Source organism: Apteryx mantelli, chromosome 3 (assembly GCF_036417845.1).
Source record: "Apteryx mantelli isolate bAptMan1 chromosome 3, bAptMan1.hap1, whole genome shotgun sequence".
Lineage (NCBI taxonomy): Eukaryota > Metazoa > Chordata > Aves > Apterygiformes > Apterygidae > Apteryx > Apteryx mantelli.
The window spans coordinates 109,221,760-109,246,121 of NC_089980.1; the positions used below are offsets into that span (position 1 = coordinate 109,221,760).

The following is a 24,362-nucleotide window of genomic DNA, read 5'->3' on the forward strand; positions in this document are numbered from 1 at the left end:
GCTAAGCCCGTACTTTCCATTATGGAAAATTATTTTCCATAGTAGCCAGCATCTACATCCTTGTTACATTAAGAAATTGCAGGTGTATATATGACAAAGGTAACAGTTTTGTTTTCCTTAATTTCAGCTTCTCAACATTATTCTAACAGTTGATAAAAGCAGATGGACTCTCTTTTATATCTTTTAATTGCTACATTGATACTCACCTATCAGCTTGTTCAGTGAAAGATGAATTGCTCTCTCCTCACCTATTGATTTAACCTTTGAAGAGGGGTGAGGGGAAACAGGTGATATTTCTTCCTGTGTGGTTAATTTCTTGCTCTATGCATTTACACAGTTTGCAAAGATATTTATCATTTGGTCATGGCAGACATGAGTGTATTGGGGAATTAGAACCATTGGGTAACAGATGAGCTCATATGGATGAGCTTCTTAACTATTTCTTCGATTAATATTTTTATGCCCTGTGCTTCGTTGTTGAAATAATAAATCAAACCATGCTATTGTTTACTTCACTGCTAATGAAACTTTGCACTGCCAGATTGACAGCCCAAGGAACTGAAATTCTTTATTGGCTAACCACAGTATTGGTAGTTTCATACCACTTGCTTGCACTGAATTGAGAAGATAGAGGGTAGTTCAGTCCCTGTGCTCAAATTAATGATTCAGTTTACAAACAAAAGTGACAACTAATGATAATGTAATCTTGAAGGATGTCCTACTGTTCCTCAAAGACAAGACTGAAACACGTCTGACCTACTGACATGCCAGTGTTGACTGGGGCAACATCTAGGCACCTGTGTATTGTCTGGATAAGAAATGGCCGAGGTGGCATTATTATTTCTAAAAGTTTGGCTGGTCCAGAGTCTTTTGAGTGTTAAAAGTTTTAGATAATAGTAATCTATGGAGACTAGGTATGAGTGGTAATTATATCTTCACAGAGGTTTTGGGTATACAAGGTTGTACACATCTGCAGTTAATTCTTTTTACTAAAGGTTATATTTATGGTGAGGTTTTTGCTTAAGAGCTAGGTCTCAACACAAGACTGTATCACCTTGTTAGCTAAATGCACAGAGAAAGAAACTTCTGGAGCTTATCTAAACCACAATGAAATATATCTACTTTATGAAATATACGTGCTTTACTTCTAACTTAATAGTTATAACTTAATGAGTTATTCAGGACAAATGCAAGCAACAAGACATGCTGTTCCTAAAAAAATTGTGGTCCCCTAAACACATACTGGAGTACTTCCACAGTGCCCAACGCTCTTTACAACAGCCAGGTGGACCTTGGAGATATGTGGTATACCTTCACTGAACTGTATGATTCAGTTCAGGAGCTTGAAATAGAAGCCATTGGTGTGGAAAATATCTTCTGTTATTCACAATATCCAGAAGTTTTTCGGCACACATCAGAATAGTGCCATGAGTGAGCAAGTTTGTAACACAGCATTTTTATTCCAGCAGTTAATTGGTCCTGCCCTCTAACCACAGCAATAAGTGGAGAAATAGCAATTTTAGTCTTTACCGTTTTTTTCCTCTATGACTTTTCCTCAATCATCTAAAAATTCTAGCCCATTGTTATGCAACATTCATAAAAGATGTTGCAAAGATTAATATGTATGTTCCATGTTAGAAGTATGTAAAAAAAGAAAAAAAATTAAAACCTGATACTATTTTTGCAATGTGGAATGGAGTAAGCAACTAGTTTCATATAAACTACTAACAAGCATTAGATGATTACATTTTTCATGTTGCTAGAGCAGGTTCACTTATAGATTGCTATTATTTTTTTGGTGTCTTTCAGCCTGGTGCTAATGCTGTGTACCATTAAAGCCTGTGTTGATATTTAATCTCAGATGTTTCCCATTCATGATCTGCAGCTCAGTCCCTGTCAAGCTGGAGTCTTTCATAAGGATTCTGGAGAGACTTCTTTCTGCCTCCTTTGCATGCAGTAGAAAAATGGTTATTTCCACACCTTTTCGTCAAAAAAGTGTTTTTCATGTCAGGCTATTTGTCCTTGCTGATGTGAGAAGTGCAGATAAGTGACTGTACCACTGAGCATTTTACATGTCTTTAAAAAGGAGGAAACAATGACTTTCCAAGAAAGTATGGGGAATGAAGGAATGACCAATGCTGATTTTTGTTCAGGATTTAAGAAGGTGAGGTCTGTATAGTGAAAAAATACATGAAAAGATGCTTCTTGTGTCTCCTTGTACACCTCCACTGTAGTTTCTTGATTGAAAAAGACCTGAACTGCATGCAGGTATTGTACCCTCTCCCCACACCCATCCATACACACACACTAAAGTTTGGAGAGTGGAGGCAAGCTGTTATATTTCAAACTACTGCTACAGTTATATTAGGTATAGATTGGATATCAGTTTCCTTAGTGCACATTGTGGTTCTGTTTGACCACTACTAGCCAGTCTAACTCACACAGGTCCCACATAATACTTGGGAACAGAAGTGCCCTTTTATGGAGGGAATACATATGGAGAGAAAAATTCACTGTTAGTTCAATGAATGTTTAAACAGTCTATTAGTCAAAATTATCTAGTGCTGAGCAGCCTCAATAACACAGTTAAAATTGTTGCACAAGAGAACTTACCATTACCTTCCTCTTTCCTCTGATATTAGGATCACCCTTCCAGTGTCCCTCTGGGTCCTGAGGTCAATGGTTTCCTCAGAAGGAACTGGGATGGGGATGGGAGTGAAGTCCTGACATGTCATCAGCATCTAGAGGTCTTCACCAGGAGAAGCGCAGTGTTCATGGTGGGGGTCTTGGGCCTACTTGGATTATTTTTATGCTTCCTTATGCCAGCCTGCTTTCCTCCCTGGGGCTGCCGGTGGCAGTGTGACAGCGGCCCCTGCCGGCCCCCGCCCCGTGCACACAAAGGGTTATTGTTTGCCAGGCAGTGACTGCTGGAGGGAGGGGGTTGTTACCCCCTCCCCAGAGAGGCCCGGTCCAGAGCTGGAGCAGGGCAGGCAGCAGCCCCTAGGCCCTGGCAGAGGCGCTCAAATCAGCGCAGCCCAGCTCAGGCCAAGGCCAGCCTGGAGCCTCTGCATGGCCAGGTCAGCGCTGAGCCTGGAGCTTCTGACTAGAAAGGATAAGAGTCGTATTTAATGGGTTCCAAAGGGAGAGCTTTAGGAAGCCAAGTGGATAGAGAAGAAGTATGGAAGTGATGGTAAAGAGAGACTCAGACTGGAATTCAGAAGGAGGTGGAGAGACAAGAGTGTGAATTTGAGGAGAACATCTAGGAGTGACATATGAGAGTGGAGAACTAAAAGCTACAGAAGAACATCAGAGAAACTCATAACAGCTTTTACAGGTGAAAGCCGGTGGAATATGTAAGATGCATTAGATCTCTGAGGAACAAAGAGTGAGTTAAACTTGCAGGGAATAAAAGAAGAAAGATGTTTGTGGAAGGAAAGAGGAGAGGGAAAATGAAATAACGGAAGCCTCTAAGGTGTCTATAAATGTATATCTTTGGAGTTTTGTGATGGGTGTTGGTGAATGGTACTCTAAATTCGAAGCTGTGCATCTACTGCAAGTGAGCTCTCATTTTACTACTTCAGACAATTGAATAGCCTCCAGCTTAGGAATAATAAAGTAATCACTGAGCACTGCAGCTTTGTAGGCTGTTAGTTGATTTGATTGAATGCACAAGAGAATACAAGCCCTTGCTGTTGAATGGACAGTTATTGTGTGTACAGTATATCTATTAGGCTAACCTAATCTTCACTGAATGTCCTGCCTTTTCTCATCAAAATCCTATCAAACAAAGAGGCAGGTGAATGATGGGCACAATGTGTTTGAGTATTCAGTTCAGGAATCCAGTTCTTTTGACTAGACCACTAAGAAAAAGTGTGCTAGAGGCTTTTTTGTGCTTTTTACATATAGCATTTTCTTCTATACAAATGCCTACATCTGTGACAAAGACAAGTGCTTTGACTGATGTTTTCTGAGAATTTGACACAAAATACAAAGGACTAAAAAGACTGATTTCTTCTGTTTATCTGCTGCAAGACAACTGAAATCAAAATAGTTCCTTCTGAAATGTGTGTTAAGGTCAGGTAAAATTAGTTTCATTACTGCTTTGGTCAAGATTTGTTATTTTTCCAATGCTTCTAGATGAGCTGAGTTGAAATGAGCACACTGGTAGGCTTTTCCAATTGATAGAAAGTTATTGAGTAATTCTGAGATTCAGAATAGATTGTAGGTCCTGATGGTGTGATGAAAAGATGGCTTTGACTCTGGGGGAATCTTGTCAACGTGTATAAATTCCTAATGGGAGGGAGTAGAGAAGATGGAGCCAGACTCTTCTCAGTGGTATCCAGTGAAAGGACAAGAGGCAGTGGGCACAAATTGAAATACAGGAAATTATTTTTGATCAGAATAAAAAACTTATTTACTGTGAGGGTGTCAAACACTGGAACAGGTTGTCTAGAGAGGTTGTAGAGTCTCCATCCCTGGAGATATTCAAAACCCAACTAGACAGTCCTGAGCAACCTGCTCTAGCTGATGCTTTTTTGAGTGGGGGCGTTGGACTAGACGGTCTCCAGAGATCCCTTCCTACCTCAACCATTCTGTGATTGCTAAGAATCTTCCATGTGATTTGATTCCTTAAAACTCATAAGGTAGCATATAAGGCAAGTGATACTAATATGTTCCATTGGAATATGAGAAATAAAAAGGATGTTTAAACTGGTGAGAACCAAGTAATTTAATACTTTGCTGATCATATAGCATTACAGGAATTTAACCTTAATAATAGTTTTTTTGGATACCCATTCATGGCCGCAGGTTGCAATTTTTAACTGGGACTTTGATGTTTAAGCAGGTAGTAAAATATAAAAGCATGGATAAAATTTATATTGGTTATTTTTTGTTATCTTCTCCTGTATGGAAAGCTTTTAAATCTATGGAAAGCTTTACGGAGAGCTAACAGAGATTATACTTATGAAAGCTGATCTGTATGGGTTGGAGGAGTTCTTGTACAGATAAGGCACAATCAACATTGTATATTATTATCTAAATTAATAATTTAAAGAAAGCAGTCATGCATGGCTTGATATTGTAATATCAAGGAAAATATTTAAGTTCAGTTACCTAAAATAAAGCATGCATAAAGTATATGGAGTAAGGCAAATTAATTAAAATCAGGAATTTTTAAATCAGCTTACATCTTCTCTTTTTCTCTTACTGCATGTGCCAATGTATGATTCCTCTTTGTGAACATGCTATAAGTTACTTTGCTGCTTAATAGAAGAAACTTTTTTTTTTTAATTAAAATTGCATTTCAAAAACCCATTGAATTATTTTAAAGAAAAATTAACTTTCTGGCTATTTTTTGTCAAAATTTTCATTACAACTGATTGTAAATTATAGAGCAGAAAGAGTATGGCAGTGGAATAATGCTATTTTGATGTTTCTAATGGGTTATTGTCTCCTTGCTTTTCTGCATAAAAATTACAAACAAGTATGCAATTGAGAGTTGGTAAAAGAATTGTAAGTCAAATGTTTTCATAATTAGCCTGGAAACGTATGATATACCTTATTTAGGGATTGGCTGGGGTTTAATTTGAAATTCTGCCACTCTTTCGTAAATACCAAAATTTTTATAAGAAAGTCCTTGTAATATTTTCTGCTCCTAAATTTACAACTTAGTAACATGTGTGAAAAAGATGGTAATTCTATTTGTTCATAAGAGAAAATGCATAAAATATTTTCCAGTTTAGAGTGTTAACTGTTTCTTGAGCTTAGGCTATTTACTGCCTTGCTTCTTCAGTTTTATAAGGGTTTAGCAGATGATAGGTTTTTTTTTCAGATATCCAAACCGCAGAATCACAGAATGGTTGAGGTTGGATGGGACCTCGGGAGATCATCTAGTCCAACCCCCCTGCTCAAGCAGGGTCACCTGGAGCGCATTGCACAGAATTGCATCCAGGCATGTTTTGAATATCTGCAGGGAAGGAGACTCCACAGCCTCTCTCCTGTTCCAGTGCTCTGTCACTGTCACAGGAAAGAAGTTTTTCCTCATGTTCAGATGGAATTGTCTGTGTTTCAGTTTGTGCCTGTTGCCTCACGTCCTGTCGCTTGGCACCACTGGAGATAATCTGGCCCCATTCTCTTGACACCCTCCCTTCAGATATTTGTATACATTGATAAGATCTCCTCTCAGCCTTCTCTTCTCCAGGCTAAACAGGCCCAGCTCTCTCAGCCTTTCCTCATAAGAGAGATGCTCCAGTCCCCTAATCATCTTTGTAGCCCTTCGCTGGACTTGCTCCAGTAGTGCCACATCCCTCTTGTACTGGGGAGCCCAGAACTGGACACAGTACTCCAGATGTGGCCTCACCAGGGCTGAGTAGAGGGGGAGGATCACCTCCCTCGACCTGCTGGCAACACTCTTCCTGATGCACCCCAGGATACCATTGGCCTTCTTGGCCACAAGGGCACATTGCTGCCTCATGCTTAACTTGGTGTCCACCAGCACTCCCAGGTCCTTCTCCGCAGAGCTGCTTTCCAGCAGGTCAACCCCCAACCTGTACTGGTGCCTGGGGTTATTCCTCCCTAGGTGCAGGACCCTGCACTTCCCTTTGTGGAACTTCAGGAGGTTCCTCTCTGACCACCTCTCCAGCCTGTCCAGGCTGGAAACTTATGCACACACACATGCTCACACACATATATATACACACACAGAGTACTTTAGCTTTTTTATATAGATATAAATATATGGCATATAATGGCTTAAAAAACAGTCTTTTAAATTTACAGAATTTCTAAAGAAATTCTGAATATATTCCTCCTGCATATAGCAGAGACATTTACTAAATACTGACAGATAACTAAAAAATTTTCCAGGTAATAGCAGTCATTCATACCTAGAGGAATTTTTATTAAAATTTTTGTGCATAGAATCGTTTTTATTTATATATTCATTAACTTATATAGATTGCATTTTAGATTGCTTTTATGAAACTTGCCATTATTTGAATACCAAATATTGGCAAATAAATTCAAAAAAGCTTATATAATTTCTAAACAACTCAAGAATAAACACAAAGTTGAATACAGAACATTTCCCATATTTGCATATTTTCTTTAAAAGGTATTTGAAAACCTTAATATTTTGCTAGTACTCTTAGACCTTTTTTCTGAGTTTATTTGTTGTTCAGTAAAAGAGCAGAAAGAAGTTGAACAATGACTTATCTTTGTATGGTCTCATTAAAGCATGTGTTACCTTTTTTTTCTTCTCTTTGCAGATCCTAGAAATCTTCCTGATTTTCTCATGCAGTGAATGAAACTGTCTTGTTGAAAAAAACTGATTGGGTTTTTGCCTTCTGATCAGATAATGTATAAGAACATTAGCTATAGTAGCTTAGTTGATAATTCACTATTAAAAAATAATAAACTCTTAATATTCTAATAATGCCTTCTAACATTGTCGAAATGGCACAGTTCTTATTACTACAAAATGGAGTCTTGAGTCTTAAACTGGGCCTCGGAGTGGATATTTTTATGCATTTTTTCACATTTAATGAGAACACCAGCCAATTCCTAACAGTCCAAATAAGAATAAAGTAAAACTATGTTGTTAACTGACTCCTTTGCACCTTTGCATCTGATTTGATAGCTGGCAGGTAGCCAGGGTAGGACTGGCTAGTTGTGTACTCTAGAAAATTGCCTTGTTTCAGTGATCTCCATCTGACATAGTGTTCCCTTGGGCCATCCAAAATAGTTTCGATAACTCAAAGGCTGTTATGAAACTCATTAGGGAAAAGAGTGGAATGGAGCATGTTTTATTTTTGCCCTTTTGCACATCAGTTACACCTGTAACAGTTGGGCCAGTTAAGAATTGAACCCTACCTCCTTCCACAGAGTGAAAGGTTCTCCATTTTGTGAGCTTTCCAAGCTATAAGTGGAGCATTGACAAGATATTATATATCAGCTTGTAGTTGTTCATTGGTAGTAATTTATTCAAAATCTTGTAAATGATATCTAGGAAAAAAAATGAAAATTACAAAACAACATCTAAAATGTCCAATCTGTTAAATTGGGACAGTCAGTTCTAGTATGTCTAGTGTCAGTAATTTAGAAACACATAGTTTTTAGTAGAGACTCTACTGTTATGGATTGACCCTTCAGGAGAAAGTTAAACTGTGTTCTAAATAAACAGCAAACAGAACCTGTTACTCAGTGTTAAATCAGGGAATATTGTTTCCGTGTACCAAGTGGATGATATCATGACATCATAGGGTTTTTGTACTTAAAGCAGATTAACAGAATGTGTTTGCAAACTCTTTGATCATGTTTCTGAAAATGTATTTGGAGGACTCTAACTAATAAATCACTCCTGAAATGTGATTTTACCACAGTAATCTAAGGATGCCTTTTCATAGTTACAGCTGTTTTTTCCATGGAAAAGCAAACAGTAACCCTAAAATATATGGGATTTCTAGAATGATAGAATTCCTTAGTAATATCCATGTCATTTCAAGTGACATGGAAAATACCCATTAAGAACAGTTCCTTTTATCAAGTTAGAAATGTCAGGCTATATTTGAATGGTTTACTCCCCTCGAATCAACATTAGTTTTCAAATCGTCACCGACAACCATCTTGATAATCTATTTGACTTAAGCTTAGTGGGGGGTTTTCAACGAATTTTGTGTATGCGTTTAGACGGCAAACATAACTAAGAAATAACATACCCCAAAATGTATTAAAAAGTTACCTAAAGTAGCAAGGAAACTTTATAAAACAAGATGGTCTCAGATACTATTTTACCTTGTCATAGCAGGCCATTGCATTAATGTTTTCTGCGCTTGGACAAAATTTCACTTAATAAATTGAAATGCTCAAATCATATTCAAATATGCAGGCAATGGGTAATTCATATGATTTGGTAGCAAGTAAGTAAAATGTGAAAAAGATCCTTCTTTCATTGTAGTGAAGGGGAAAATTTTCCCTGGCAACTTTGAAATCATTAGCAAATTGTAATCTTTGAATATCTAGAACCTTGTCATCACATTCATGCTGTAAATAAGAGTGGGTATTTATCTGTTTCATGAAAATAAATCCTTTACAGTCAGATGTATTGTAGTTACTGGTCCGAGATTTTCTCTCTGTGTTGTCGGTATCAGCCCTTCACAGGAGCATATTCCTAAAAAAGAATCAGCATCATGAAAATTCTTCAATCATTTATTGTGCCTTTGACCTTCTACCTTCTTTCTTAAAGGTATGGCAAATGCTACCTGCTGCATTTCTTCCCAAACACTTAAAGTACCTACTTACAGGTTCCACACATACGAAAATGTCTTCAGTCCTCGGGCTTGAAGAACCTTGCATTCCACACTTGATAATTTCTGTGGATGTTGTTCAGCAGTTTAAAAAAAGTTCACAGATCATTCTGTCTGCACTGACTAAAGCCAGATGGTTCTCAAAGTGAATACATGCTGTGCTTTAGAATAAATCATTTTCCTTTTGCACAAATAGATTCTGGGAGAAGAACCTCAATATAACTTTTATTCATAGTGAAATCTGACATAGCTGGTTGAAGAAGGCTATGCACAAAATGTCATTATTGATTTTTTAATTCTTTTAATAGAAGTAATTGGACATGATTAGACTAAGTCATTGATTCTCATTCTTCCACCATGTCTCCTCATCTTTTTCAGATGCACATGTACAGCAGGCTGGACAGGGCCAGACTGCAGTGAAGATATAAATGAATGTGATTCTGAACCGTGCTTGAATGGAGCCACCTGTTACGAGTCTGTTATCCAGGGGCAATTTGTGTGCATTTGTCCTCCATTTTATACTGGTGACTTTTGCCATCAGCACTTCAGTCCCTGTGACCTGCCTTACAATCCATGCATAAACAACTCAACCTGCTTGGCACAAGTTGATGGAAGTCCACTGTGCATTTGTAAAACAGGTAAGAGCTGATATAGTTAATCTTTTCTATTGTCTGCTGTACTGCAAAATGGTTGCAAATAGATATTGAATTTAGTGCTCTCTTTACTGAAATTAACAAGATTGTGTACCTTTCAAAGCACATAAAGCTTTCATGAATTACAGTGGGTCTGTCAGTTACAATGAAAGACTGGTATGATAGCTGTCAGTTTGTCTACTAGTCTTACAGTAGAATAATTACTTAACATATATTACATGGATGTTTAGATTTCAGCATTCAGAATTGTTGCTTCTGAGTCAATTGTTATAAAACCAGAGACAGATATGCACCTGGCCAGCAGACCTGACAGACTAAATTGACAAAACAGATGAGCAGAAATAGACAGAATATATGCAAGTTGTTGAAAGTACAAAAATTGGGCCAGGTTAGACATGGTTCCTCTTCCCACTGAGCTATCAGGAAGGCGTGGCGCATCAGGGGAGTAATCTTCCCCTGTCTAATGGATAGAACAGATTGCTCTCCGTCTTTATGCACAACAAGCAAGAGCACAGCAGGCACCTGCAGCTTTTCTGGGCCACAGCTTAAGAACCACAATCTCTCCCTCCATATGCAAGAACTGCTAAGGTGGAACAAAGCAACAGTTTAACTGTGCAGAACATTTCTATACAATTCTGCATAGGAATTAAAGAATACACTAACTAATTAAAACTGCTCTGGAAATTTAGGGATGCAGAATACAATTACCAAACTTGAAATTTAGGCAGGATTTTGAAATCATCACCTTTATACATATAAATGGTAGAGGAGCTCTAGGGGCCAAGGATAGCAAATACATTAATTGCAGTGTTAAACCACAACAGTATTACTCATCTTGTTGTTTACTGAGTTGCTAAGATGTAGAGATAATAGGTAGAAGTCAGCGCTATTAATAGCTTGGGTTTCTTACAGTTAAGGCAAAGGTTACCATAAATTGCTGATAAAAAAAAGGTTATAGGGAAGATGTATGTGTTGCTCATTCAATGCAAGTATAACACTGAATATTACGACAGAAATAGAAAACAGCTTTTAATACAATATATTGATTTTGAAGCCTTTTTAAGTAGTGATCTGTAAATAGCTGTTGTAGTTCAGATCTTTTCTTAACTTCCCACAGAAAAGTCTTATGTTTGAAACATTTTGTACCCAGTTTTTTAGAGATACAAAAAACTTGCAGCCAAGATTCTCAAGGAACTTTGAAGGAATCTTCAAGGATTCTTGAAACTTGCAGCCAGGAACTTTTAAGAGTCTTCAGGGAACTAGCAGAGGAGTTACCTGAACCAGTAGCATGTATTGTTCACAAATCCTGGAAAACTGAAAATATCCTGGTATTGAAAAGGGGTAAAAGGCATACTTCATGAAATTAGCCAAATACTCATGCTGAAAAAATGCAATTATTTATTTAGGATTCTATCAGCAAAGAAGGAGAGAAAATAAGATACAGAAATTTAATTGAAAGCATTTCATGAGAATAGTTTTTCTCAATTGTCTTCCTTTCCTTTTTTCTTCTCCTGCTTTTGTCTGCCATTCCTTCCTTTCCTCTCCCAATAAACTTGTCAGTGTTCCAAATCTGGTTACAAAAAGCAATCACACTGACATAGCTGGATTACTCCAAGCTACCTGGCCTGGTACCAAATGGTGTATTGATTAAACAACTTGCATGATATGTGGTTAGCTGTCCAGTCATTAGATGGATTCAAATCTAGTTTATCAATAGTTGCAAAACGTAGTTGCGCATGAAGAGATCAAAATGAGCAAGGTGGTTGTTGGCCTGATTTAATATTTGTATCAACTGACTAGACAATTTCATAAATCTGGAAAGTACGCACATGAAGTATGCATTAGTTCAGTTAATGGGGAAGCAGGCTATTGTTGAGAATTGCCTGATACAATACTCACAGTCCAAGAGTATGGATTTTGATACATTATGAAGCACTGTATCTAAGATATAAAGCCTCTATAGGTATGCATTAGGACAGTGCCTTAGAAAATGGTGACTCAGAAAAAGACATTAGAATTATTGCTGATAATACTCATAAGAGCATTCAACATAGGTCTCTCTCAAAGGAAACAACACAATTTTTGGATACATAAAGAAGTGGAATTTAAGATAGAAGCAAGGAAATTATTTAGCCTTTCTACAAAGACTTTGAAAGACCATCACTTAAAATCTATACCTAGTTCTAATAATGATCTTTAGAAACAGTATTAGAGGTGGGCTGCAAAATTAACAGAAGGACCAGAAATCAAACTTTAGTCTGTGATGCTTGTTCAGAAGGGGTTATCCACTAACTAGAGGGAACTTGGATTGGGATACCATAATGAGGTAGAGGAGACAAAAGCAGACAGAAAAGTATAGGAAGCAAATAGAAAAGTGTAGCAATGTCTGGAAGTATAAATTAGGCACAGTTGGTCTTGATATATTAGATTAGCACATAATAATTGAAACAACTTTACAGAGAGATAGTAAAGTCACGATTAGTAGGAGTATAAAGCAAAACTGCATGTATTTTTGTTCTTGTATACAGGTGTAGGGAGTTAAAGTTGTCCATTTTGGCTTTAAAGGTTTTTAAAATTCTATAAATAATAAAAATGTAAAACTTGGTTTTGAAGTGACAGCGTTGGTGGTAGAGGTGTGCTCCCTGCAAGGGGATGGATTGTGACATTTGTGTCGCAGAATATGGCTCTCACAGTGTGGATTATGAAACACTACTAGTTCATGAATTTATGTTAAGTTATCCGCAGAAACAGATTAAACGGTTAAAAAATCGCCAAGTCCACAGTTGTTTGTGAGTATATTAATGGTTGCAAGAATGTTTGAGGGTAGACAATTATTCCAGAAGTTTAGGAATCATTGCAATAGAATAAGTTCCCCAGAAAGTGTAGAGAAAACACCTCTTCATACATAGTTTGCCAGTAATTTGTAAGCAAAGGTCTGGTCAATGCTATTGGGAGGAGGTGGCTGTTTTGTACCATCATGCTTATACACAGTATTGAATCTTTCTGTTAGTTTCTTCTGAAATACTTAACACTGAGCAGAAATGTAACAGAGGAGGAAAGGACAACTTCAGGCATAGGTGGCAAATAGTAGAATGTTTTATTACTTCATTTATCAACATTTTTTTCCATTTTTAAAGAATTCCATTCTTGGAATGAATCTTAATAATCATAAAGAAAATGTAATACAGCAGAGGACATGAATTTCATGTATGAAATATAAAATTAATATAACTGACATTAAAATATTTGTAACTGGGCCTGGGCAACTGTACATAAATCCCTCAGAATGTCTAAGAGCCAGGAAGAGTAAAGAGAATTCATACAAAAGATCCAAAGAGCAACTCAACTGCATATGTAAAATTCCAGGGTCAATAAACTAGAGGATGAACATAAGACCATTCTGTTCTAGGAAATGATGTCAAACACCAGTGGCAGGTGCGTAAAGGTATTCCAAAGGGAAGAGAGGACAGTTCTGTAGAAACAATGCAGCTTTCTGAGAATAATTGTGTTACTTGAAAGAGCCAAATTACTGTGAAAAAGATATATTCAAATGAAGGAAAACAATGAAAGGGTGTGTCACAGATTTAAACCTTGAAAGTAGCATTTGTAATTAAAAGGAATTAAAATATTAGAGATCAGATTGCTCTGCAATGCCATTATCATAGTGTAGAAAAAGCAACAAAGAGTTGTTAAGGGAGATGAATCTGCCACTGTGAAAGGAAATACAAATAGGTGAATACCAGAACAGAACAAAAATACAAATGCAAAGCCCTGGAGTATGACAGAACACATATCCCTATTCTAAATAAGCAAAGGAGAAGTCAGTTTAATTTCTGTGAAGTTTAGAAATCCATGAAGCAGAAATCAGTGCCAGGATTGTGCAAATCAATATCAGCCTTTGAAAGAAAGTTAATTTGCACTAAAATGTAAAATCTGACCACCTACAAAGAGGCTTGGAGTTGTACAAATAGCTATGAAAGGTACAAGGATGTAATAACATCCTTGAGTTGCAGTCTGGACACTCGCTATGTGACATTCTCAGTATCATGCAGACTGTCAGTTCAAAGTCTGATGATCTAGAATATGTAATGAAAATAAATATGAACATGCATCTTAAGACAATAATCTTAAAACATGGAATGAAGTGGAAATGGAAAGAGTTAAGGATGAGCTTCTGTAGGAAAAGATCAAAGCTACAAGAGAAGGAGGGGTAGGAATGATATCCTTTCCCCCATCCGCAGCTCTGCGGAGAAGGACCTGGGAGTGCTGGTGGACACCAAGTTGACCATGAGGCAGCAATGTGCCCTTGTGGCCAAGAAGGCCAATGGTATCCTGGGGTGCATCAGGAAGAGTGTTGCCAGCAGGTCGAGGGAGGTGATTCTCCCCCTCCACTCAGCCCTGGTGAGGCCCCATCTGGAGTACTGCGTCCAGTTCTGGGCTCCCCAGTACAAGAGGGATGTGGCACTACTGGAGCAAGTCCAGCGAAGGGCTACAAAGATGATTAGGGGACTGGAGCATCTCTCTTATGAGGAAAGGCTGAGAGAGCTGGGCCTGTTTAGCCTGGAGAAGAGAAGGCTGAGAGGGGATCTTATCAACGTGTACAAGTATCTGAAGGGAGGGTGTCAAGAGGATGGGGCCAGACTCTTTTCAGTGGTGCCCAGCGATAGGACGCGAGGCAGTGGGCACAAACTGAAACACAGGCAGTTCCATCTGAACATGAGGAAAAACTTCTTCACTGTGAGGGTGACCGAGCCCCGGCACAGGTTGCCCAGAGAGGTTGTGGAGTCTCCTTCTCTGGAGATATTCAAAACCCGCCTGGATGCAATCCTGTGCAACATGCTCTAGGTGACCCTGCTTGAGCAGGGGGGTTGGATTAGATGATCTCCAGAGGTCCCTTCCAACCTCAGCGATTCTGTGATATAAAAATGGTCACTCACTTGTAACAAGAGTATTCTTGATGTGGACCAACATCATGTTTTCTCCCAGGGATAAAAGAAAGAAAAGGTAGGACTGAATACACGAGAAACACCTTGGAATGACCAAATCAGGAAGGATAATGTGAAAACTTGTGTTTTGACTAAAGAAGGATAATGACACCCAGAAAACAAAGTTTAAGTTCAGAGTGTGCCAGAAGCATAGTTATTTCTAATAATCCTGCACAAACAGTACAAGCAAGATGAACACTTTTGGGAGATGTAAGTGATTATAAAGGACTGACTGTAAAAGACAGCTCCTGAAACAGTCATATCAAAGGATCATAGCTATGCCTGTATTTGCATGTAATAGGATTGCATGTATTTATATGTGTGTTATGGGATTTTAAGAGCAATAATAAACATCACAGTTTAAGAAAAGAAGGTTTCTGAACTTTTCCAAAATGTTTGAGTTTTGCTATGAAATATCTAATGCAATGTACAAATGAAATACCTAAATATAGAATTAAATTAAATTACAAAAGCCATGAGTGCAAGATCAGTTTTCTGACTAGGACTGTTGAACCACAACAAGCATGCTTGATACTGAAATGTGAGACAAAGGATAAGAGATATCAAGGGAAAATGTGAAACCTGGGGAAATATAAGAATATGAATATTACAGAGAATTAGCAAGACAAAAAGTAATTTGTCAACATAAAGAGTGGGCCAGAAAAAAAAGCTAGTGTTTTGTAAGCAAAGATTTTTTTGACAGTGATTTATTCTTATGAAAGAATTGTAAATTCTGAAATCTAGGAACTAAAGCAAGGCACGGTTAGTAGAGACAAGATTTTTGTGTTCATACCAAAGATTTATCTCTTTCAAAAAGAAGGGTTATTCAGTCAGCGTTTGACTTAGTTCAGTAGCTTTTTAATGAGTTAAGAAATTCAGAAGGGAAATGAAATCAATGAAAAAGGTGTTATTAGAATAAAGCCACCAGAAAGTGTGGATTAATTTGACCAGATGTAGATGTCCACAGTATTAAAGTTTATGCTGAGCTGGTCTCCCTGTACTCCATTTATAGTCAGTGGAGAGAAAGAGGCAGTTTTCTAAGGTAATTTATTTCATCCAAAAATAGGCATATAAAATAAGTCAGATGGCTAATGCTGTAGAAGTACCTATTTCTCTCCACTGACTACAAAGGCAGCTTAGGACAATTTGTTCAGAAGGCAGATGGTCTGAATCCCATACCAAGTTCCTATTGCCTAGTTTATTATTTCTACAGAGATTTTTCCCTACATATTTCTGTGAAGCACACCATTTTAGATAAGAGTAAAAGAAAAGAATGGAGAGCAGCAAATTGTGTCAGATTATAGCACACAAGTAATGAGAAGCTTTGACACCTTATTTGTGTTCATAGATTTTATTACTAATAATGTTTATTTTGCAGCTAGCATGGGTCATCAAGAAGACATGACTTCAGCAATTTTCAGTGGCTGTCAGACATGTTAAAAATCTGGGCCCAAATCAGTATGATTAAATTACGTATTAGTGAGTCCTGGGTACTTTCCTTCTGTGATATCTGAAGATGTAAAACTAGAAGCTGAGAGTACCAGCATAATTGGTTTATGCAAAAGGAATTGCATGGGTTAGAAGGTTCTAGGGAAACTGAGTGTCTTGTTCCAGGGAGAGGTGTCAGTAAATGCTCTAAAGAGGGTACCCTGTCGTGTCTAAGTAGAAACAATAACTAGACACTGTACTGACATTAGCCATCCTACTTTTTCTTTATCCTCTATGTATTCTTTCCAAAAGCAGAGCTTTGTGGTTCCTTAACAGCAGATGTATAGCTACACTTTGTGCATTCCTGCACTTTGCAGATTACACAGGTCCCACAGATAGAGTTGAGACATGCAGTAGCTGTTTCCATTATTTCAGAGAAGCAGGAGAACCAATATAATGTGTCCCATCCTAGGTAACAGCATTTAATGCTCCATCATTGACACTGATGGCAAAACTACCACAGGATGTTGCAATTTCTGTAACCTGTAGTAAGTATATCATTCTGCCTGCAGATAGACTGCAAACAAATCTGAACATACTGCTGGACCTACTAGCTCTAATGTAGTACTTTGTTTCTTGAGAATAAAAAAACTAGTACTTGCGGATTAGAAAAGCTGCTTTTGTGATATTCTGCATAGAACACAGTTATTTTTAGAGCTTGTATTATTAAAGTCACTTTCATGCTACCTCAACTGTTAAAAAATATATAGAAATAAAAATAAATTTTCTAACATGGTAAAAGAATCACAATCATTTCCAGTTGTTTTTCATCTTCATTAATTTCAGGAGGTGTTGAAATTGCTATTTGTTACTATGCAGACTGGCAGTGTTTTGAGATACATTTCATGTCCTCAAAAAGAACCATACATTTTTTGCCCTAATATTAGAAATAAACATATGTTTTAAACAAAATGCTGTCTCCCTGTGTTTTTTACAAAATAAGGATAACATTATTTTGTAAGAAAGTCTGATGATTTAGAATATCCAAGAGGATCTGTAACCCTTAGTATTCACATGATGTAGTAGAATTCACTCATTCACACTCAATGTAATCTCTGTTTCAGGATTTGAAGGCACTAACTGTGAAGTTAACACTGATGAGTGTGCCTCACATCCCTGCCAGCATCAGGGTCTGTGTGTGGACGGAGTTAACCATTACAAGTGAGAAAAATTCTTTGAACAACAGATATCCAGTATGATACAGGGATATTTATCATTCAGCTAGTTTTTTGGACCTTTGTCTGTATTGTCTCTGCAGTTCTTCAGTATTCTAATAGGTCTTTTTTTTGTGATGGATTTGACTCAATACTCTGTTACATTATATTCAAAATCTTGCTATGGCGAAAAGGAAAACACCATATAGGTGAACCTGAGAATTTGTTGCCAGGATAATTAAAATCTTCACAGTCTAATCAAGATATAATAGACAGTTATTATTAGTCCAGTTACAGTAATATTAATACTCATAGTCAAAATTAATACAAAACAGTAAAAATCTACCCTTTCTCTCTGGTGTTATGATCACCCTTCCAGTGTCCCTCTGGGTCTTGAGATCAATGGTTTCCTCAGAAGGAACTGGGATGGGGATGGGAGTGAAGTCCTGACATGTCATCAGCATCTAGAGGTCTTCACCAGGAGAAGCGCAATGTTCATGGTGGGGGTCTTGGGCCTACCTGGATTATTTTTATGTTTCCTTATGTCATCCTGCTTTCCTCCCTGGGGCTGCCAGTGGCAGTGTGACAGCAGACCCTGCCAGCCCCCGCCCCGTGCACACAAAGGGTTATTGTTTGCCAGGCAGTGACTGGGGGGGTGGGGAGGGGGAAGGGCTGCAGTACAGCATTTTCTAATTTTCTAATGATTAGAAGAAATCACACATAATTTTTGAACTTTCTGCTAATTATCACCCCTTAAAATCCGCCACATATTTTTCAGTATTTTTTTTATATTAAATGAAAAAGTAAAATTATGTCATTTTTTGCTAGATGCTCCTGCCAGCATGGCTTTACTGGAACACTATGTGAAGTGGAGATTAATGAATGCTTATCAAGACCATGTAAAAATAATGGAGCTTGCCTAGATCTCATAAACAGGTGAGTTACTACAACTAAATGAAAAAAAAATCTCAGGTTTCTTCATTTATAAAGCCTACTCACTGCCTTGAGGTTTGGATGGGACCTACAGCATATGACAAGCATTCTGCGTTAAGATGAGGTAGGCAAATCCTACTGACTCAGGTATTTGCTTTTTATGTGACCCAAGAGGAAAATAGAAACTGGCTTAGGCATACTTGTTCTTTTCCTCCTTATTTTTTTTATTTGGAATAAGAGTGAAGTAGAGTTAGGAATACTGATCTTAAGTTAAATTGCTATATCTCTCTTTTTTGCTTCAAACAATGACCTTTTCTAATGTAAATGTTTACTGAATTGTAAATTGTAAACAAGGGAAAACACTGCATTTTGTATTTGTATCCATGGCATTCTACAGTTATTCAGAGACTTGTGTCAAAAGAACTTTAGCCCTTATGTCATTCCCCATAGCTTCAGCTAAAATTATTGTGTACAGTTCTCTTGTTAATTTAAAAAACAGTAAATCGCTCTGCTTACTTCAGAGACATGGAAATGAGGAAACTCTGTTAATTATTTCAACATGGCTGGTGATTAGGGAACCACATCTTGACATTGGAACACAGATAGCTTCACAATGTTGAAATCAAATGTATTGTTTATTTCTATTGACTTATGTGGTTTTCCCTTTTCTGAAGATTCCTCTGTAACTGTGTACCTGGATACTATGGGTCTCTCTGTGAGATGGATGTAAATGAGTGTGAAACTTTGCCTTGCTTGCATGGAGGAAGCTGCATCAACAGGCTTGGAGGCTATCAATGTTTCTGTACCCCTGGATTCACAGGTATAGTCTATTCTCTGCCACAGTGAAGGCTATTTCACAGGTGTTACATGTTTTTAATTTCATTGCAATGGCCTCAGCTAAATCAAGGAAGAGTACAGGAGATCATCTGCTTGTTGGAGAAGAAATCAATATTAATTCAAATAGAATTTGATCCAGTTCTTGCTAAGTACTTCAAGACTTTGTTTACATTCATGCTTGATTTATGGGTTCTTTAGTCACCCAGATATTCAGCTGAAACACATGAAAAGGGAGATTATATAGTGCAGGGAAAAATCAATGTTTTCTGAATTCATCCAAGATAAAAGGTAGTACTGTAGACAGAGAGTAAATTTTGCAAACACGATAAGATGCCACCTTCTCTTTTGGATTTGCACATATCTGTAATGACTCCTTGACTTCACTGACCTGTTGAACTGAAACTGTTGCCTTTAATATTAATCTTTACATTTTTATGGAACAAGTGACAAAATATTTAATGGGTAGAGATGTACTGAAATTTCTTGAAAATCTTTTCTGAGTGTACTTGACTGGTCTGCATGTAGCAGAACAAACAAGACATACTTAATGTTTTGATATGTTTAACTTAAGTAACCTGACTACACATGGGGTCATATGACAGTGTTTTCAGAAATATTTATAGTTGTCTGCCTCAAGTTGCATCATTTCTGCATACTTCTTGCATAAAATGATTTATTCTACTCAGCCTTTGATGAATATCAAATAAGTTTGTAAGATTAGAAAGGACTCAGCTGGCATCCACTGAACTGAGAGAAATGTAATTTCTCCCCAGAACAAAGAACAGGTAAATCTTAGAGAATATCTGTATAGCTGTATATCTTTCTTCCGTTTACTGTAAACCATAATTGATGTACAGCTTGTGCAATGTTCTTTAAAATTTTCCTTTTTACATTTCACCAAAATTTAGAAAAATTATGCATAATTCTCTTGCCTAAAACTTACAAAATTTTTTTTTTCCAGATTATTCTCTTTAGAAAAGGCTGTGTTCTGAACAGTATTTCTTGGGTATCATAGAAACTTAGATGCATAAGATAGTGGTGCTGCGGATTTATACTTTAACAAATAGATTTTAAAAACATTGACTTCACCTTTATATATATATTTCTATAAGAATTCCCAGTTATACTCATGAAAGACAAGTTGCCTATACTTGAAAGGCTTATGAGACTCCAGGTGTTAATTTGAAAAGGAACAAGTAACCTGCAGATGTGCTTTTCTTTTGTGATTCTTCGTTATTGACTAAATAGTTTGTCTTTAGTTCTTTTTCCCGAACCCACTTTACCAACACGGATAGTTTTTTTTCTTAGCTATAGTATTTGTTTACTGTTACATGTAGCTGTTTACTGTTACAAATTATTTACTCTTTAGTACTTTTACAAGGATAGTTGTTTTCTATGTAGAGTTAGCTACTTACTAACAAGGGTGGGGTGACACCCAGGTGACTATCAAACACTGAAGCATTTTCTCAAAAATTAGCGATAGACTGTACATCTCTTAATTGTAACCAATGTTTTTCCCCTCAGTGTGTAACTCTTTCAACATCCACTGTGCAATGTAGCAGTTAGACTAACTCTGAAGGCATAATTCATCCACCACAAAGTGTTTGGTGTATCAATAGCTTTTAGAAATCTGATATGAACTAAGGGATTAAAAATGAAGTTGCACAGGTGTATCTGCAGCATCTTCCATTTTTTGTAGAGAGCAAGCATAAACTGGATGAAGTTTGAGGTGTTAACTGACCCAGAAGTGACTGAAAGAAGTTTGATTTCAAAGTAGGGTCTTATCAGAGCAAAACTTTGCTCTTCTGAATTATGAAGCAAACTTCAGTAAAATTAGCTTCCGTGAGTTATTCGATTGTGAGTATTCCACATCAATATGCCATGCTGTAAGAAGAGTATATACTAGTGGTTCAAGGCTCTGAGAACTTTTTTACTAATTTTGCCATCTACGTTATTCCTAATTTTACAACTGAGTGATACCTGAAGAATTGTGTAGTATTGGCAATCAGACTTCTGCCTAAAACTAGTACCTAAAATCAAAATAAATTAATTGCTTCCCAAGCCGTTGTTTATATGTAATGCAAGCATATCACTTATAATCGGAGATAATACTGTCTCACTGCTAAAATTCTAGTTTTTATAATGAAGTTGTTTTTTGTGATTTTTATTAGCTAAACCACCTAATTCCTTAGGAATTAGATAACATCCCATTTACAGAAAAAATATGTTATATATAGATCATGAATATTGAGAAGGACAATGGTAGAACATCTCACTATAGATCCAAAAGGAATAGATTAAAGATAATCATATCATTTAATGTTGTCCAGAAATGTATCAAGTGCTATATTATTTACTATACTTTATTATAGGAACAGATTACAGATGCTGAAATGCAGTCTTCAAACAGTTGAGTTTTTCCCCCCATAGAGAGTATATACCTTTTAAAATACTTCAATTTTTTACAGTATTTAAAAGGTGAAATGATTTCTGTACTAAATTCTGTCAGATTGTTACTGATTCTGTCTTACAGCATATTATCGCTTACTGTTGAGTGGGGAAGAGAAGGAGTCTGAAAACATCACTGTTGTCTGTGACTTAAGTCTAAAAGCCAAAATTGGTGACCCAGCTCTAAATGAAGTGCTCCATATTGTGTGTCATTGTAACACTCAAAATCCTGTTTTGGGGCAAAAAGGAAATACACTTTGTATATATAAAGCCATAGTATAATTGAAATCTTAGCAGTCTAATTAAGAATCATTGTTAGTCTAGGTGTAATTATTACAGAAAGAATGCATCTATGCAGAAAAAGTTTCAATAATAATAATAATAATACAGTTAAAGGTCTTACACACACGCTTCTTAATTTCTGCCCCTTTTCCTGATGTTATGCTCACCCTTCCCCTGCTCCTCTGGGTCCTAAAGTCAGTGGTTTCATTCTGAATGGTGATGGTGGGATGTTAGGGCAAGTTGTCAGTATCTGGAGTCCTTTAGCCAGGAAGAAGATACTGTTTGTGTTGACAGTTTCTTCTTCCTCTCTCTAGGTTCCACTTGAGGTCATTTTTATATATTTGCTAACAAGCATTTACACCTCTCTCTTTCTTTATTGGTCTGCAGCTGCACATTTACTTCTGGATTTACTATATATGATGCCTTTTATGCATGTTAGATACTATTTCTTTGTTCTCTTTGTTACCCGTAAAACCAGTTTTGTCCACCTCCAGATATGCATTTCTTTAACTGACCGTGGGTGAGTTATTTATAGCTGCAGAATCTCCAGTGTCAGCCCATGCCCCATCTCTTACCATGCCATGTCTGTACTCTATGCTGCATCCTGTGTCTCTGCTTCTCCAGCACAAATAGTCTCTGATGCTGTACCTGGCCCCTGCTCTACACTACATAATTATTGTAAAGTTGTAAATATTTCATTCTACAAACAATAACTGCTTGTTACTGTTACCTATGTAAAAGAGTGGTTGTACCATATAAGGATAAGCAAAAGTGAAACAAATTAGCCATAAACACCTGGTCAGAGAAATTGCTGTCACAACTAAACCAAGTAAAATAAACCTGCAGGCAGATCAAGAAAACTTGAGACAGAGCCAGCCTGATGAGCCTCAGTGCTGATGCCTTGCAAACTCAGTACAAAGCTTATGGCCTGTTACTAGTAACAGCAATGCCATATTATAGGGCTACACAGTTACATCATACAACCAATTGCTTTGTGCTGTTCCTGAGAACTCATTTGAGCCAAGAAAACTCAATTACGAGAAAGCCAAACAAGAGTACTTATATTATTGCCTAGATGCTTTGTTATTTAAAAATAATATTGGGCCAAAATTGAAATTAAATCTAATTTCTAAATAGTAATGAACCTTTCTTCCTTCTTCAGTATGTATGCATGCAAATAAATACAATTGTATAATTTCTATTAATACAACTACCATAGATTTCATGCAAAAAAATCATATTTAGATTACAGTATGTCAGTCATTATTCTTTTGATAAACTAACTGATAAATTTATGTTATTCAACTTGAGTTTCTAATGTCAGCTGATGCTTTTGTTGAGTTTTACTTTAGATTACTTGAAACACTTTATGGAAAGCATTTCATCAACTGAATACAAAATATTCCCATTCACTACAATGAAGCTGATACTCCAGAAAAACATTTTCAGTGACCCTGTGAGCAAAGAGCACGTGTCAAGTGTATATTTCCCTGACAAACATACAAAATTGTAAAGCAATTTACTGACAGTTAAGATTTTGAAAACTTTCATTTTTAACAGTTAGAACACAAATAATTTTTCCTAATTCTTCCTACCTAATTTTGCAGTTTTTATTGGTTTTATGTCACCTATGCTAAAGAAAAGGTAGCTGTACAGTTTCTGAGAGTACCAGGCTTTGGAATTTTAGATAATGAAAAAAAGCACTTTAAACCCACAAAATACTAGCATTTTTGTGGTTTAGAATTTATAACAGTATAACCAAGGTGGTTGAACTCTTTAAAAGATAGGTGTATTTCTACTCTCACCTTCAGTAATTTTGTAAATTTAGGAACAGCTTTTGGTAGACAAGGACAAAGTGCCTTTAAAAAATGTGGGTTGATTTAAATGATGATTTGAATTTCAAAAATGTTTCAAATTAATTTTATAGAGAAAGCAATGTTTGTTGGTTATAATTATTAAAATATGATAGATGTAACAATTTGAATGGAAGCTGGAAAGAAATTGCAATGCCTTAAATGGGTTAGGCAATTATTTACATTTCAAATATATCATTTGTTTATAGAAATTATTTATTAAAATATCATCTGTCATCAGACCTTTGAATTTTTTTTTCATTTATCATGTAATTTAATGTCTTAGAGAAAGCAATCTTGTAAAGATTCTCTAAAACTTTGGCACCTAATGTACCTCTTAATATTAGGCATTTTCCCTAAGTTTTTCTTATTTTGGATTTATTTTATATTCATCTTTTTATATTTCATTTTAAATATCTCTTTA

At 36.7% G+C, this 24,362-nt stretch overlaps 1 protein-coding gene across 1 annotated transcript in view; it reads left to right on the top strand.

Annotated features, from left to right (window-relative positions):
- The window catches only part of EYS (eyes shut homolog), a 956,188-nt gene that overhangs the window by 378,959 nt on the left and 552,867 nt on the right, over positions 1-24,362 (top strand). The window contains exons 22-25 of the mRNA XM_067294141.1: positions 9,684-9,943; positions 17,496-17,592; positions 18,414-18,521; positions 19,193-19,338. Coding sequence (XP_067150242.1) covers positions 9,684-9,943; positions 17,496-17,592; positions 18,414-18,521; positions 19,193-19,338 — 611 coding nt within the window. The remainder of the gene's footprint in view (positions 1-9,683; positions 9,944-17,495; positions 17,593-18,413; positions 18,522-19,192; positions 19,339-24,362) is intronic.